The sequence below is a fragment of the Acinonyx jubatus genome, chromosome E1 (genome assembly GCF_027475565.1).
Source record: "Acinonyx jubatus isolate Ajub_Pintada_27869175 chromosome E1, VMU_Ajub_asm_v1.0, whole genome shotgun sequence".
Lineage (NCBI taxonomy): Eukaryota > Metazoa > Chordata > Mammalia > Carnivora > Felidae > Acinonyx > Acinonyx jubatus.
In genome coordinates this window covers 37840637-37857746 of record NC_069397.1, presented here as the reverse complement: position 1 = coordinate 37857746, position 17110 = coordinate 37840637, and the positions used below count along the sequence as shown (strand labels likewise).

General features: G+C 56.3%; 1 protein-coding gene and 1 long non-coding RNA gene across 2 annotated transcripts; both read left to right on the top strand.

The window, feature by feature from the left end:
* The first annotated feature begins 510 nt into the window (after positions 1-510).
* LOC128313472 (uncharacterized) lies at positions 511-2697 on the top strand. The gene is made up of 4 exons (XR_008294238.1): positions 511-676; positions 1068-1125; positions 1650-1715; positions 2667-2697. It is a non-coding gene; the product is annotated as an uncharacterized LOC128313472 (long non-coding RNA).
* Positions 2698-2740: 43 nt separating this feature from the next.
* Positions 2741-8169, top strand: NEUROD2 (neuronal differentiation 2). The gene is made up of 4 exons (XM_027033868.2): positions 2741-2811; positions 2924-2999; positions 3857-4196; positions 5343-8169. Exon 4 carries the CDS (start codon positions 5348-5350, stop codon positions 6500-6502), a length of 1155 nt encoding a protein of 384 aa, XP_026889669.1. The 5' UTR covers positions 2741-2811; positions 2924-2999; positions 3857-4196; positions 5343-5347; the 3' UTR covers positions 6503-8169.
* Positions 8170-17110: the final 8941 nt, after the last annotated feature.

Below are 17110 nucleotides of genomic sequence, written 5' to 3'. Positions count from 1 at the left end.
CCGGGCCCTCAGAGGATCTCCAAATTCCTGCCCTTCCCCTCAAATCAGAGATGAGGGTGACGAGAACAGGCTGCCCCCTCCTCACTGTGCTCCTACTCTCATTCTTCACCTGCCCGCCCACCTCAGCGGGGGGAGGCCCCAGGACCGTGGCCTTAGATGGCTTCCGCCACAGAACGGACACCTGGGTTCTAATCCACCTGCTCCCCACGGCTTGGCGCTTTGGTGGGAAATCGAGTCTCCTTCTCCAGCACACTTGCCCCCACCGATCTTATTTGGGGCATGGTGGTGGTGGCGGCTGGCTAGGTGTCCTTCCGGGTGTCAGCATGGAGTGGAGTTTTTACAGATATATATGTATGTCTGTACTTTGGTGGAGCCCGGGGTGTAACGAGAGCAGTTTTACAGAACATTCATCCTGTCCCCTGAGCAAGATTCCCCTAGACTGCTCAGGAATGACCTGTCCCCTCCCTCTGTCTCTGCCTGTCTCCCCCCGCCCCCCCATCAGGACCTAAGCCTGCACAAAATGGCCGCCACCCCTCCGAGGCAGCCATTTTAGGTGCCCAGACTGTGGCCTCCCTTGGGATGGGGCTATGTCTCCATGGGAACCTCAGACCCTCAGCTCCCAGCTCCCTCCATGGGGGTGGGCAGCAGAAATGGGAGTCTTCCAGGCCTGGCTGAGGTACCCACTATTCCCCTTTTCCTCTCAGAGACCCAGAGGGGACTAGGCCCCTCACCAACTCCCTTCCCCCAATGCCAGGGGGAGGAACAGATGGCATCTCTGGGTGTCCTTCTCCTTCCGTCTCCTTCCTTCCATTTCTGGCTCTTTCTGTCTCTCCGTCACTGCATCTCCGCATCTCTGGGTGAACAGAGAGGAGCATGTATGTCTCTGTATGTTCGTGCTTGTTCGTGTGGATGTGGACACGTGTGTGTTGTACCTCTTCCAAGCCTATGTCTGAGGCCGGCCCATCCCACACCTCCCTCTGTTCCAATTTTCCCCTGTTTTTTATTGTATCTTCTAAAAAAAAGTTGAAACGTGTCGAGTGAGAAAAACTTGTTCCATTTTTCTGAAGGAAGAAAAGACAGGGGCAGGAAACAGACCAAGAGGGATGAAGTTCCCCATGCCCTCAGGTATACCCACCCCCACCCCCAGGTCTCCTTCTGTGGGGGGTTAAGAGGGGCTTCTCAGACCTAGAGAGCCAAGGTCATTCTTAACAGGAGGCTGGGAGGGATGGAAAGACTTCCCAAGGGCTCCTTTATCCTGAGCAAGGTATTGCTTCCTGCCTAGAGTAGAAAGCAAAGCTGGTAGGGGTCTGTGAGACCCTAGGTGGCTCAACCCAATCCCTCAGTGTCCAAAGGAGAAGGCAGAGGGTGTCTTTCTCCCCCAAGGAGGTACTCATTCTCTTACTCATCCATTCATTCACCCATTAATTCACCAAAAACTCAATTCCTATATGGACAAAGCATTCTGAATGTGTATGGGGGTATGTGCAAGAAATTAATATTGTAAAGCATGTTACAGTTTACAAAGTGCCTTAATAAAAATGAGATATGGCATTTGTTGAATGCCTACTATATTGCTGGCCCTGTGTATTACCCCATTGAGTACTAACAGCAACTCTAGGAGGTATGGCATAATCATCCCCATTTTACAGATGCGGACATCAAGACTGAGAGACCTTATGCAACTTGCTCAAGGCATTCAGCATTCTTTGAAGCTAGTAAGTGGGGTTGGGCAGAAATCAGAGTCCAAAGCACATGAATGTAACTCAAATATCACATGGCCAAGGCCTTGAGGAGAAGGGGCCCCTATCGGGATCGAAGACCCCACCCTCAGTAAAGGGACAATAAAGCCTTTGAGGCTGTACTCAAATTTGGACAGGGGCTGGCTGGCATTCCTGAGTCTCTACCCCACCTCATAGGCCTCTGTCTCTCTGGCTATGCCCAGAGTGCCCTAGATGATCTGCCATAGGTGAGATTTTACCTTCCCAGACCTAGGATCCCTGCAAGAATGGTGGAAGACTTAGCATCGACCTCTCATCCTTGGAGACCCCTGAGGCAGACTGTAGGGTTGTGGAAGGAGCACTTGGCTGGGAGTCAAGCCCCTGGATCCTAGGTCGGGTTCTGCTCTCCCTTCGTGTGTTCCTGGACAAGACAGTCCCTCTCTACAGACCTTGACAAAAGGAGGAGTTGGGGCTATTCGTTCTGAGGCTCCTTTTAGCTCCTGGCCAACTATCTCTGAGAGCCTCAGACACCGGCCTCCCCCTTCTCCAAGGCCTCCTTAGCTACTGTATGCACCTCTGTCTAAAACCTGATTCATTCTACCAAGCATCCAATCAGTGTCTTACCAGCCCAAGGTCCTCTCTGGAGGCTTCCCCAGGGAGAAAACTGTATGTGCCCAGATGGAGAGTGAAGCCCCTGTCTTGCTCAGCATTGCACCCACCAAAGTGCTTGGAACATGCTTGACATCCAAGTGTGTGTGCTTAATGTATAATTGAAGTTGTCTGTGCATACGTAAGCTGGAGGATGGGAAGGGACAGGAAATGTGGGTCTGAAACACACAAATGCTGAATCAGGGTGTGGGCAAGCGTCTCTCTCACCTGGTTGTGATTACCTGCTCACACACATGTATCTGTCTGAGTCAGGGTGTGTTTCTACTTTCTGCACCACAGGGTGAGGAACAGAGGTGTGTGCGTCTGTGTGTGTGTGTGTGTGTGTGTGTGTGTGTGTGTGTGTGTGTGTCTGTGTGTGTCTAAAGCTACCTCCCTCAACTCGTGCCATTTGCATCTGTATCTGGCCCAGTGAGAGAGTTAAAAGGTGAGCTGTAAGAGAAAATAGCCATTTCCTTCTTTATCAAGACACCTGTCTGACCCACCTCCCCTTTGTCCCTCTCAAGACTGTTGGAGTTGACTTCAGTATTTTTTTGTAGGGGGAGGAGAATGCTGAGTCTTCTCTAGGAACTTCAGGCATTTTCCAGTCCAGCCCCCTCCTCCTCCCTTAAATAAGTAAGTCAGAAGGCCAGGAGAGAAAGCCACTGGTGGCATGGTTGCTTGTCTAGCAGGGGGAGGACATGAGGGAGGGGGTGAGTGAGAGATTTCTGGTTTAGGAATCCAGACTGAGACCCTCTCCCTCATTCCTGATGGTGGGTACACAGGCTTATCCTAGAGGCTCTTCTCCACCCCCACCCCAACATACATATGCCCCCAAACACCCAAGGAAATCTCTCCCATAGGCTGACTCCACAGATATACACACATGTCCCCACAGACACACACACGCCCATGCAGAGGCACAGACATCCAGGCAAGTCTTTCCTTTTCTCTGTCTTTCCCTTGGTTTGAATTTCGTTCAGCCACATATGTTGTGTGTGCGTGAGGGTGGGTGGGGGAGGGGCAAACAGGGATGAGGGATGGCATGGTGCCAACATCTACCTATGGGGTTGGGCTAGGGACACCCCCCACGCCCACCCTGGGAGGGGGCCTCAGCTGTCCCTTTGTGACTGAGGGGATCCTCCCAGGGAGTGGGGGCAAGCATAGAGGTCCCTTCTCCAGACCTGAGGTTTGGTCCCTGACCCACCTTTGGGGGCCTGCAAGGGAGGAAATGGACAGAGCAGGACCCTGGAGAGAGCATAGATAGAATTGGGGGCCACCACAAACCCCCAGTTGCCAGCCTTGTCACCCCATTGTTCCCATGTGGGGGGCTCTATATCCAAGGGGGGCAACTCCTCCCACCTCCCTCTCAATCCCTGCTTTCCCTGCGTTGGGTGGGGAGGGGAGGGCGGCAGAGATATTTATTTATTTCCTTTATTTATTTAATTTTTTTTTTTTTTTTTTTTTTTTTTTTTTTTTTTTTTTTGGAGTAGAGAGTGACAGATGGCGGCGGGTCCCGGGGGAGCCGGCTCTCCCCCAATGCAGACGCATGCCAATCACCGTCTCTCATGTGATAGCTGCTGCCCGTGACGTGCCAAGCCCATATGGCCTGGCATAGAGGCTGGTACCCCGCCTGGTAGAGATGCCACACTCGCTCCGCGGTTCGCATGGCGCTCTGAAGACGCCGGCGCCCGCCGCCTTGAGGAGCCGCTGCCCCCGCTCCCTGAAGATGGGGGAACAATGAAATAAGCGAGAAGATTCCTCTTCTCCCCCCTCTCTCTCTTGCCCCCCTCCCCCCCCTCCCCTCCCCTCTCCCCTTGACTCCTCTCCGAGGTAAGTTGTCCGAAAGGGAGCTAGATCTGACCCGCCGGCTGCGGGGGGGTGGGGAGGGCGGCTGCTTCGGCCGACAAGAGGGTCCGCAAATCCCCCCTTCCTGGGACGATGCCCCCTCATAGGGTGGGCATCGGAGGCGCCCAGGGTTCCCTCTCCCCTAGGGGCTGCAGCTCAAGGGGCTACGGAGGGAGGCGTCTCTGCTTGCGATGGGCTTGGGGAGAAAAGCAAGATCATGGTGGGGGGGGGGAGTGAAGAAGCTGAGATGGGGACCCCCCCCCGCATGGTTGTCCCGGAGGAACCTGCGACCTTTCTTCACCACCCCCCCCCCCAAAAAAAAAAAGGAAAAGAAAAGAAAAAAGAAAAGAAAACAAATTTGATACCCCCCCACCATCAGTACCGAAATACAACGAGATCTGGAGAGTCGTGAAGGAGGGAGGCAGTTTGAAGGGGGTAAAGGGGTCCTTGACCGCAGGGGAGACGGACGAGGCTCGCTTCTCTCCGTCTCCCCCCCACGCCCGGGTTCCTCGGTCCTCGCCTCCCGGAGCCGGCTCCGGGAGCCGGGGACGCAACGGCTAGAGACGATCCTCCCGCCTCTGGAATTGGGGCTGCGGGGGTGGGGGCCGGGCCGAGGGCGGCGCGCGGCCAAGTTGCAAATTGGATTAGGGAGTGTGGGGGTGAGAGCCGCGGGAGGGGTGGGGGAGCCCGGTCGAGGGGCCCGGGCCGCCAGAGCCGCCGTGCGGGGCAGCTGTCCCCACCCGCGGCCGCCCAGCCTTCCTCCACCGCCAGGAGAGAACCGGCGTTCAGGGCGAGCGCGCCGCCTCCCCGGGCGAAGATGTCTGTTTCCTAACGCCCCGACTCGGTCCCTGCCCTGACCCGGAGAAGCCCCGAGTGCGGGCAGCGGCCCCTCATTCAGGCAAGGGGCGGAGCCGGGGCCCAGCGCTGGGGAGAGGGCCTGGGCCGAGATCCCGGGCCGGTAGCCGGGGCAGGGTTGGGCCGGCTCTGGGCGGGGCAGGAGGAGGAGGTGGGCATCCAGGGCACCCTGGGCACCCGGACTTGGGGGTGGAGGCGAGTTGGGGGGGGCGGCGTGACCCCATTGTGCCCCTCACTCAGTGCTGTTTCCCCTTCCCGCCCGCGGGGCGCCCTCAGGCACCATGCTGACCCGCCTGTTCAGCGAGCCCGGTCTCCTCTCGGACGTGCCCAAGTTCGCCAGCTGGGGCGACGGCGACGACGACGAACCGAGGAGCGACAAGGGCGACGCGCCGCCGCCGCCGCCGCCGCCGCCTCCGCCGGGGCCCGGGGCTCCGGGGCCAGCCCGGGCCTCTAAGCCAGTCCCTCTCCGTGCAGACGAGGTGCCGGAGGCCGCGCTGGCCGAGGTCAAGGAGGAAGGCGAGCTGGGGGGCGAGGAGGAGGAGGAAGAGGAGGAGGAGGAAGGGCTGGACGAGGCAGAGGGCGAGCGGCCCAAGAAACGCGGGCCCAAGAAGCGCAAGATGACCAAGGCGCGCCTGGAGCGCTCCAAGCTGCGGCGGCAGAAGGCGAACGCGCGGGAGCGCAACCGCATGCACGACCTGAACGCGGCGCTGGACAACCTGCGGAAGGTGGTGCCCTGCTACTCCAAGACCCAGAAGCTGTCCAAGATCGAGACGCTGCGCCTAGCCAAGAACTACATCTGGGCGCTCTCGGAGATCCTGCGCTCCGGCAAGCGGCCCGACCTGGTGTCCTACGTGCAGACGCTGTGCAAGGGTCTATCGCAGCCCACCACCAACCTGGTGGCCGGCTGCCTGCAGCTCAACTCGCGCAACTTCCTCACGGAGCAGGGCGCCGACGGCACGGGCCGCTTCCACGGCTCTGGTGGCCCATTTGCCATGCACCCCTACCCGTACCCGTGCTCGCGCCTGGCGGGCGCACAGTGCCAGGCGGCGGGCGGCCTGGGCGGCGGCGCGGCGCACGCCCTGCGGACCCACGGCTACTGCGCCGCCTACGAGACGCTGTATGCCGCGGCGGGCGGCGGCGGCGCGAGCCCGGACTATAACAGCTCCGAGTACGAGGGCCCGCTCAGCCCCCCGCTCTGTCTCAATGGCAACTTCTCACTCAAGCAGGACTCGTCGCCCGACCACGAGAAAAGCTACCATTATTCTATGCACTACTCGGCGCTGCCCGGCTCGCGGCCCACGGGCCACGGGCTGGTCTTTGGCTCGTCGGCTGTGCGCGGGGGCGTCCACTCGGAGAATCTCTTGTCTTACGATATGCACCTTCACCACGACCGGGGCCCCATGTACGAGGAGCTCAATGCGTTTTTCCATAACTGAGACCTCGCGCCTGCCCCTTTCTTTTTCTTTTGCCTTTGCCCGCACCCCTGTCCCCAGCCCCCCGAGCGCAAGGGGACCCCCACCTATCCTGGCGCCGGGCGCGGGGAGCGGGCCGCCGGTACTGACCCTCTCCCGGGCAGTGCAGTCCTCTTACCTGTGGGTGGCCCGTCCCAGGAGCCTCGATTACCCCAGGGGACTCGCCTTCTCTCTCCCCAAGGGGTTTCCTCCTCTTTCCCAGGGGTAGTTCTCCAGGGACCCCTCTTAGGGCACTCCCTGGAGACCACCCCCCATTCCCAATCTCTACACTTAGGTTTCCCCCTCCCCTTCCCCTCTGCAGGCCCAAAGGCATCGGCAAGGGGGCAGCTGAGCTGTGGGATACTGTTTTCCCTCTATTGTTGTTGTTGTTGTTATTATTATTATCATTATCATTATTATTATAACAGACACCGAGCTGCCGTGGCAGAAAGGAGCCGGGCGCCCCCTCTTTCTTGAAGAGGGCATAAGTCAGGGCGCTCCAGCCTGGACCTGGAACACCCTCTCCCCGACCCCTCGTCTCAGCGTTTCGTGATTTTAATTTTGGCGGGAGGAAGTGTGGATTGAGAGGAAAGAGAGAGGCCAAGACAATTTGTAACTAGAATCCGTTTTTCCCCGTTTCCTTTTTTAAAAACAAACAAACATACATTAAAAAAAAAAAAAAAAAAAAAAAGCTAAGAGGCGACGGAGGCCGAACGCAGAGTCCGGATCGGAGAGAAAACGCAGTAAGAACTTTTAGAAGCAATAAAAGGCAAAAAATACTACTACCAATAATAAAAAGACACAAATATCTATGCAAGGAGGTTCTGACTGAGCCTAGCGGCCCGGCCCGGCCCCGGGATGCCCCTCCCGGCCCGCGGGCCGCGCCGCCCAAGCGCGGATCTGTGCACTTTGGTGAAGTGGGGGCCGGCGCCGCCCCCTCCCCTCCCCAGGTTCTTACAATCAGTGACTCGGAGATTTGGGGCCCCAGTGCCACTGCCCTCCCCCGCCCCATCCCCATTGTGCGTCATGCTGTTTTTTAAAAATCTGTTTCCAAATTTGTATGGAATGGCAAACTGTTGGGGGGGTCGGTTTGGGGAGGGAGGGTTTGCATGAGAGACACACACACGCACACCACACCGCACGCACACGCAGGCCCGGCGCCGGCGTTCGGGGGCAGAGGGGAGGAGACCTCGCCGACCCCCCGCTCCCCACAGGCAAGCCTCATCCCGGGTTGAGGGTGGAGACCAAGACCTGGGGACAGCCCCGCCCCTGCCCGACTGTGCCTCGGTGGGCGCATGGCGCCGGCCATTTCCGATGACTGGAGAGGAGGTTTTTGTCTGAAGCGTCCTCTTGGTTCTGGCTAGCAGGTGGGCAGGGGGAGGGCTGAGGGTTCCTTCTGGAAGTTTCCCAGAAAAGGGGGCAAAAGGAGAACCTCTCCCCACCGGAGGCAGGAGATCAGGCATCCAAACACACGACGCAAAAATGCAAACCCACAAGCGACACACCCACACACTCACCCACACACTCACACGCAATCTTACCTTCCTCTTGTAGCGAAGATGAAACTCCCGTCGGACACCCGAAGTGCATTGCGTGTTTCTGTTCAGTTTAATGACGATTAATAAATATTTATGTAAATGAGATGCAAAGCCGGACCCGGTTTCTCACAGTGGCCTCATTTCATTTGGGGGATTGAGCTGGGGCTCTGGGGGATGGAGACAGAGTCAAGTGACTGTGCAGAGGCCAGGTACAGGGACCCTGGACATTCCTGGGAGGGATTTCCACCCTACAGCCTTCCTCACACCCATCCACTGGGCACCAAAACAGCTACAGTCATTGCCCTTCCCGGACCTTACACAGACTTACACACTCTCCTAGCACAAAGCATTGTACTAATCTCCTTACACTCCTTCAGTTCCCAAACATGCACCTCCTTTGAGAACAAAATATCTTTTCTTCACTGAAAAATGACCCAGTTGGGAACAGCCAGTCATTTTACAACCCTCTGCCCACTGTTGCAAAAAAACAAGTGCAGGGAGATAGAGAGACAACCATTTGAGCCAGACAGGGATGTTTTTAAATAAAAAAATTATAAGGTCATGAGGATGAAATATTAATGTAGGAAGTCTTTTTAGTCTTAAATTTGTGTTTCAGTAGACTCAGGGGAATCAGCCATTTTTAGCCTCAAGAATATTGAAATTTATAGTGGTGTTGATGAGGTTGCAGGGATATCCCAAGGCTGTATGAAGGGTCTGAACCTAGGTGCCCACCTGGAACAGTGGAGCTTGACATCACCATGAGTTTCCCCTGACAGGACAGCAGGAACCCTTCTGGTCCACATCTGGGAACTTCCTTCCTGCCTGGTGCAGCTCCAGACAGAGGAAAGCCCTCAACCTAGGGAGGTGGAAAAAGGGCACCACAGAGGAGTTGGTGCTGCCTAAGCTGCTTCCTCATCTCAGAGAAGACAGCCTCACAGTTCTCTTTCTCTGAGCCTCAGGGGCACAGGTATCTCTGAACTGACTTCCCTGAAAGGACCCTCCCTTAGACATCGGTGCCCACTGGACCCCTGGAATATTTGAAGGGGAGGGGTCTAAGTCCCAAAGACTAACATCCCAAAGCTCGAACACGGTTAGGAGTACCGAGACTGTTTCCAACGCTGCTTCCTTAAATAATTAACAACAACAACAACAACAACAACAACAACAACAACACTGTTGCTTGTTTTAGAACTGAAATGGGTGGTGTACTGTTGGGGCTGGATGCTAAGGCTTTTAAAGATTTGATCCAAGGCCCCCCAAAAAGGAGAGCGCCATGACAAAATTGTGAAAGGAAATGCTAGTTGAAGGAAGCTTTAAATGTAAAAGCGTAGATCGGATTATACTGTCTGACCTTCAGCTTGGTGCCTCCCTTAAGTGACCACTTCCAAACACTCTCACCAGTGGAGACAATGCCCTCTCTCTACCAGAGGACTGCTGCCGGTAGACAGAGGCCAGGAGGCTGGGAGCTGTTCGCGCCCCAGTGCTGACTCTCGTCCAGTCTCTTGCTTTCCCGCCTGCCGCAGACGGAGGCCGCTTGTGACGGCCCCAGGGAGCGTGGCACCACGAGAGGCCCTTCCTGATACCCGGCTGGAATTCTGGGCGGAATTCTCCTGCGGTTTTTGTAGAATTTCACTGGAATCCTCTCAAAATTTCATTCTAGAATTCTTATGGGATCATATATCTAAAGTGAGCTTAAGAAGTGGACCCTTCGACCTAGCATTCACCTCTGTCAGTGGTCTAAGGGGATTTAATAAACCTCTGAGTCACCCCTATTCTTGGGAGAAAGGATTTGACCCACCTTCCCCCCCCCCCCACTTCCATGATGTATGAAGCTAGGCGCAACTCCCAGACTCAAATCTGGAGTCTGGTCTGCTCATGGCATGGGACAGGCCTGGCAGGGACAACTAGAGAGAAAAAGAACTCGGCACCCATCCCGAGGCCTGAGTCTTATCCTGCCCTGGAAACAAGGTTAATTGGGCTTCTCTCCCACTCAGCCTGTTTCCCAGAAGCTGTTCTGAAGTCCCGGGCTGGGTGGCATCCAGGTGGCTTGGGGCCGGAAGCAAAAGACCCCTCCACGTGGCTTCCCTGGCCAGACCAGACTCCTATACTTCACTCTTCCGGCTACTCCACGCGGCACGATTAGGTTTTGAAAGGTGGATTCCAGTTCCTTTCAAAAGATGTTGATGACTATCGAGACACAGCACCTGTGGTCACCTCAAGGCAGGCGGAGGTGCTCCGGCCCCTTTTTGGGGCTGGGATCCCCAATGCCTCTGCCTCTGCCTCCAGTGAATTCCAGCAACTATGTGAGCTACCCCTTCCCCAATTCCTGACCCTTCCCCCATACTGGCTGCACTCTAGCTGTGCTCTATCCTCCCATCACCCCCCTTCCCAACACTCAACTTCCCCGGTGAGATGGCCAGATGAGCAGGAGAAGAAGATGCGGGAGGACACGCAGCCCCAAACTCCCCCTCGCAGGTCGTTTTCTCTAGCTGGCTCTCCCGCTTGCACGCACACACACCGAGAAGCTCCAGGAACAGAAGGAGGTGTGTAGGGTGGGGGAGAGGGAAAAAGCTAAAAGGGGCCAGAGCAGTGGTAGGGAGGGGGCAAGGGGAGAAGTCCTAGAGAGGACACCCTCCCTCTCCTAGCTTGAGCAGCGGGATCTCCAAGCACGCACTAGCAGAGGCTCAGCTCAACCCCTGGGCTGTGGAAACCTGAAAACTGCAGCCGGGATCAATCAGCAGGGCATCTTCCCCTTGATTTTCCCACCCCCATCTGAAGTCAAGCATTTGGAAATGGCAGGGAAACAGAGATGTTTCTGAGTCCAGGCCATTTGTCCATCAGGGGGAAAGGGAGAAAAAGCCTTGTGCTCTTCTCCTCTCTGTTTAACCAGCCACAATCGACCACAATCAGGGAGTCCCTGATGCCCAGTGAACCCCCAGCTCTGATTTCATCACCTCGTAGGACAACACAATAAACCACTGAGTACAGTCCAGGGAAACTAAACCCCAAGGGAGTCAGCAACAGGGAAGCCCTGGCACTCCCTGAACTCCATCGGGCTGTGTTTGCTTCCCTCTCTTTCTGTTTTATGGGAAAGTTCACAAGCCTGACGATGCAAGAATTGCCCATAGAGGTCAGAGATTTCATTCTCTCTTGGATGACCTTGGCTTTCTTCTCTTCCCCAGAATCTTAAACCTGAAGTTGTCTGCTCCTTGGAGGAGAAATCTGAATTTGAGGGGACATTGAGACCGAGGGATAATTCTAGATGCCACAGTTTAGTTCTCAAGGAAGGTGGGAAGAAAGGGACAGTGTGGGCCAGGCCTGACCAGGCTTGGCCTTCGCCTCCACTCCCAGGCTCCTCATGTCACAACAGGGGTTAGATCAGGACTCCACACTTGACCTGCTCTTATGTGCTCAAAGGAGAAAGTTTCTTCTTGCGAGATGTGGAAGGGGGCAGGTGGGCCTCGGCAGTCACAACAGGCTTCCCAGCTCACAGCCCGAAGATGTCGTCACTTTTCTTTCTCTAAGGCTGGGGCATGAAGGCACCGACCACAGACCCAGAGGGGAGGTAAGTAAGGACCTGGACTTTGAGAAATCTGAAAAGCCTCTTCCTCTCCTAAATCCTGAATTAGCCTCTTGCCTTTCTGTCCTGCATCTTTAAAAATTCTGGACAGTTTTCCTTGATGAGAAGTGGTAAGAAAGGGCACAGCCACCTCAGAAGGACTGGTCTGCTCTCTGAAACTTTCTCTATCCTAAAGCCCTGGGATGGAAGCAGCCTGCCCAGGGAGTGCCAGCAAGAGAGGACTGAGAGGAAGGCTGGGCTCACGGGCAGAAAGGTAACCAGTTTCTCAGGGGGAGATGCCAGGGACTGGCAGGGACTGGGAGGTGGGCGGGGGGGGGGGGGACGGGGGTTAGCCCCCTGGTGTGAGGAGAAGCTGGGCGCTCAGAGAGGAAAAGACAAGGGAACCCCTAGACACTGGCTGTGCCAAGAAAGCTGGGGTACCGCCTTGGGTGGAGATGCTGCCCAGATGTGCGCCAGGGTGTGGCTCTAACACGCCTTCCTGTTAGAGTGCAGGAGGGCAGTGCCGACTCCCCAGACACACTGGGGCTGCAGGGCTCCATACCCTGAGTGTGTGCCTGGTGTTCGGTTATTCAAACCTTTTTCTTAGCTTCTCTCCACCTCTGTATTCCTCTCATTCCTCTTTTTGGAATTAATTGAATTAGGAACGGGTCTTTCCGGGGCGCTTCCGCCTCCCGCCCGAGGCTGCGCTGGCCAGGAGGCCGAGGCTGCCAGGTCATGTCCCGCCGGGGCGAAGGAGCCCCCAAACCCCTTTGGGGACCCGCGTGCCAGTTCCTACCCTCAGCCAAGTCTTCGCCAAGGGCACAGCTGGGCGGGGTCTGGGCAGTCCGCCCGGCTTGGGACATCTGTTCTCGCCAGAGTCGCATTAAAGGCAAGAGGTGGGGGTGGGGGTGGGGGGCTCAGAACCAACCTCTCAATCCCAAGCCGATGCCTGCTTTCTCGACCGCAGGCGGAGGCAGTGGGGGACACCTGACTCGCAGAGTTTTCTCTTTTCCCTAGGGAAATGCGAGAGAATTGGTATGGGGGAAGTGGGGCTTTCCTTCTTGCCTTCCTCTCTCCTGCTCGCCGAACAGATGCCACATCGGGCCTCACTCCTGGAGGGCAAAAGGGTACTCCTGCCCTGCGGGAGCTGCGCGGGAGCCTCGGGAGGCTCGGGCGCCCGGGATACCTCGGAGGCTTCGGGCCGGCCGGAAGCGGTACGGATCCCGCTTGCAGCGAACTCCCAACTCGCGCTCGGCTGGGCTCCGAGGCCGAGGCAGGGGCGCCGCGCACGGGAAGGGTTAAACACAACTCAATTAAAACTTCGAAAACATTTGGATTTATATTGGGGGAGGGCGGTGCCTTGAAAAAACAAACAAACAAACAAACAAACAAACAAACCTGAGAAGGACCACAGAGCCCTTAAGCGAAACCAAACCAAAACCCTTAACTACTGATCATTTTGTAGAAAAAGAAAAATCCCTCAGACACTTCTCCCTTGGTGCCACCACGGAAAAGCTCCCGCCTGGCCAAGCCCGGCGCCTGGACACCCCTTCACCACCCCAGTGCCCTGGCGCTGAGCCCAGGTCGCCCCCTGCCCACCCTTCGCTCCCGTGTTGGTGCCAGTCTGTGCCACTCAGCCGGTGCCCGGTGCCCGGTGCCAGGCGCGGGGGGAAGGCGGGGAGGAGCCGAGGCTCCAGCTTAAATTCCATGGCATCTGTTCATTATTATACAGTGAGGATTTTTATATGGACAGCTAAATTAAAGACAGATTTTTGCCAGAATTGCAGATCCCATAAAAATGATGACACAGGATGGGGGCTTTTTCTTTAAAAAAAAAAAAAAGAAGAAGAAGAAGAAGAAGAAGAAAAAGAAAGAAAGAAAGAAAGATTAAAAAAACACAACCCAAATCCCTCTGTGCCCCTCTCCTCTGATGTCAGTGGGTTTCTCTGGCCCCTTTGCCTTCCCCTTCTTCCAGAAGTACGGGCTGCCCAGGGAGAACCAAACCCCAGCGGCTCTTCATGCCCAGCCTGCTCACAGATGCCCAGTGACCAACCAGCTCTCTCCCACAGCTGCTGGGGCGGGCAGAGGCAGAATGGCCAGGTCAGGTATGGAGGGTCAGGATGGGAACTGGAGCTGAAAGGGAGTGCCAGAAAGGGGCAGGAGTCAGGGGGCTTGACCTTTCTGCATTCCTAATTCAAAGGGCAGGCTGAGTTTTGGCTGGTTGCCAAGACAGGGGGTGGAGTGGGGGCGGCTGGTGAGGACCAGGCATGCGGGGCCCTTCATTCCAGTACATGGGACTGCACCCACTCCCCCCTCTTCAGTGATACAATAATTGAGCACTGGGCACAATTTACCCAGGAGCGAGAGTTCTGGAATTTCTAATTTCAGAGATTCTAGAATGCTGGAACCTGCACCAGGTTGGTGCTTTCCTAGAACTTGCAGGGATTCGGGAATTCTGGGTCCTATGCAAGGAAGCAGATATCCCAGACTTCTGTGGTGCTGGGTGCAACGACTCAAATGTGAAGTTCAGGGATGATTTGCGGGGCCTTGGGGGAGCCTGGAAAAGTGTGGGCATGCAACCCCGGAGGATTGAAAAGGTGAGGGCCACACTCAGGAGTTCAGATGTGTCCCCCCAAATTTGTGGGGGGTCTTTCTTATTTTTCTTTCATTAATTTTTTTTCAGAGAAGAAAAATAAATATCTGTGGAGTTCTGTGTCCTCCAGACGATCGCTCTGTCTGTCTGTAACTCTGTCTGTGGGGCTGTCTGCTCATCTCCCTCAGATTCGGAGCTGACAGAATTCATATCAGAAGAGCGAACGCAGGGACATCTGTGTGCGGAATGACTGTGCCTACTCGAACCTGCCAATCGCTCCTGGCACGAGCTGGGTAACAAATGCCTGTTACCTCGGAATGCTGGCGGGTGGGGGGAGGGTGGGGGAGGGTGCCTGGCACCACCCCCGGCTGCCAAACCCTGCCAAGGCCCCCTCCTGCCCTCAGCGGGTCCCGCCCCCCTCCCCGAGTTGGGGGTCCACGGAATTGGATTGTTCCTTAATTAGCAGTGATTAGAAAATTTGGGTGTCTCTCAAACCCGGGCCAACCCGGGTATCCTTGGCCTCCCTAATCTCGATCCCCACTCCCCTCCAGCCCTCCCTCTATGTTTTCCGGATTAACTCTGGGTTTCCACAGAGGGCAGGCAGGCGGCCAGTTGGGGGTGGGGTGGCTCACGGAATGCAGGGAAGGGGGTCTCTGGAGGGAAGAATTCCGCCGAAGTTGCCAGGAGGAGTTTCTGTCGCGAAGTGTAAGGCTCTGTGTGGAGGGTTTGCATAGACGCGGTTGGCGGGACGGGTTGTGAAGTGGGGCACAGATCGAGAGGGACGGAGAGACCGGAGATCGCGGAAGGAGAGACAGGGCTGAGGAGATGCGGAAATGGGAAGGAACAAGAAAAGAAGGCAAGAGGCGGGGGCAGCGCCGACCCGGTTCTCTTCGCTCCAGGAGCCTCGGGAATTCGGCCCAGCCGGTTGCTGCGACCCCACGGGCATTCCCCGCCTCTGGGCCAGGGCCTCCGGCCGTGCTCCCGGATCCATCAGCCGGTTCTGCTCTCGGAGGTGGGGGAGGGGAGGGCGCTACGCCACAGCCAGTGCCAGCTGGGGGTGGGGGTAGTTATTGCGAGGAGGGGCGGAGAGCACATCTAAAATTCCGAGACATCTGTTCACCCAGGGAGGAGACACTGGGCGCAAGAAGGCTGGGCGCCCCTACCCCACCCGCTTTGCCCGCCATTCCAGGGGCGGGACTCCCCCACTCCCCATGCCCCTACCCCCAGCCACCAACGCTGGCCTGCAGAAGAGGGTGCCAAGCACGGGATTGATCGGTTGGGGGGAGTGGAATTCAGGAGCTGCTGTGTTACTGGTGGGTCCTCAGAAGGGGAGAATCAGGGCTCAGGGGAGGGCTGAAAGGGAGGGTGTGGAGGGATGTCTGTCAGAATAGATCTCCCCAGAGCATCCACAAACAATCCCCCCTCCCACACACACATATACACATACACATAGACTTGGCCATCATACACACTCAGATATAAATCCTCCCATTCCTGGGAACACACATTAACTGTCCCCCTTCTCACTTGATCACTTATTCATTCAAGCAATCTTACTGGATGCTTGGTTTCTGCTGGCCTTGGGCTAGATATTGGGGAGATACCTTCCTATGCATCAGGAGCAGTGAGCACATTCAGATACCCAAGTGCGCAAGCACACACACTGCCCTCACATTCACACAGACTCTATTCTTAATGGGAAGGGGGGAGAGGGAGTTCCAGTAACAACACCATCCCCCTCTGTCTGTAGGCATTTTTCCAGGGGAACACAGGGCAAGGTCTAGGAGCCCCAACAGGGGGTTCTGGACCCATTGCCAGCCACTCATCACCTTCTTACGTACTCCCTGTTGGCGGGAGACCTTGCCCCCAGACTTTGCCTGAACAGGCTCCAATCTCACTTCCCACCAAGCCTTGATGACCACCTCTCTTTTTTCCATGCCCTGGCCTGGCACCTGCCCTTCCATGAGGGCTGCCCTAGCTGGGCCGACAGAGGCCAGGCCTCTCAGCTGGGAAATGTCCATGTGGTTGCTACTTAAAAACTGATTTATGAGGCCGTGGCGGCTGCGGAGGCTTGGCCTGCGGTCCTGGTAGTAATCAAGGGCATATGCCCATCTCGCCTGGCACTGCCCAGCTTGTGAGCCCAGCCCTGGCCTCTGCTCTCCTGCGGGGAAGAGAGAAGCATAAAGGGTACCAAGTCCCTTTCTCTTCAAACTCTCTCCTCCTCCACTCCCTTCCTTTTCCTCCTCCTCCTCTTCTTCCCTTTCCTCTCTCCCTCCTCCCTTCATTCCTCCTCCTTCCCTCCCTCCCTTTCTCTTCCTTCTCTCCCAAGTGGCACGGACCAGCCTGTGTGCCGGGCTGGCGCTCACAGCTGCAGCCCATCTGCTATGATTGAATGGTGACAGTGATGAGACAGGAGCTGGGGGGAATGGGAAGACATGGGGCTGCCCTGCCACCCCTCACCCCTCCTTGTGCCAGTCCCCACATGCTTCCTTGACCTCCAGAATGAGATCATCTATTTTGCCTGTGCAGGGTGGAGAAATCCCACCCCTCTAAGTGAGGGAATTTCTTTCCTCTTACCTGGATTCCTCAGAAGAAAGGAGCAGAAGGGTAGGTAAAAATGCGGGGGGGAGGTGTTGGGGTTGGAAGAGCAATCTGGAAGAAATGACCCACATGTTCACACCTGTACAAGCTTGAGTTGTTTGGGGGCACCAGCCCTAAATAGTGAAGTGCTGAGGCTCCAGTCTGGGCAGGGAGGCACTGATGTAGGTCCAGGATCCAGCTTTTTCAGGAATCCAGGAAAACATCCTTGACAATCCTTGGTGGGTACTCTGTTCCCTAGACCCTGTCACTTTACCATGGGGTTCTCCCTCCATGCCCCAGAAAATCTGCTGGCTCTCTCTGTC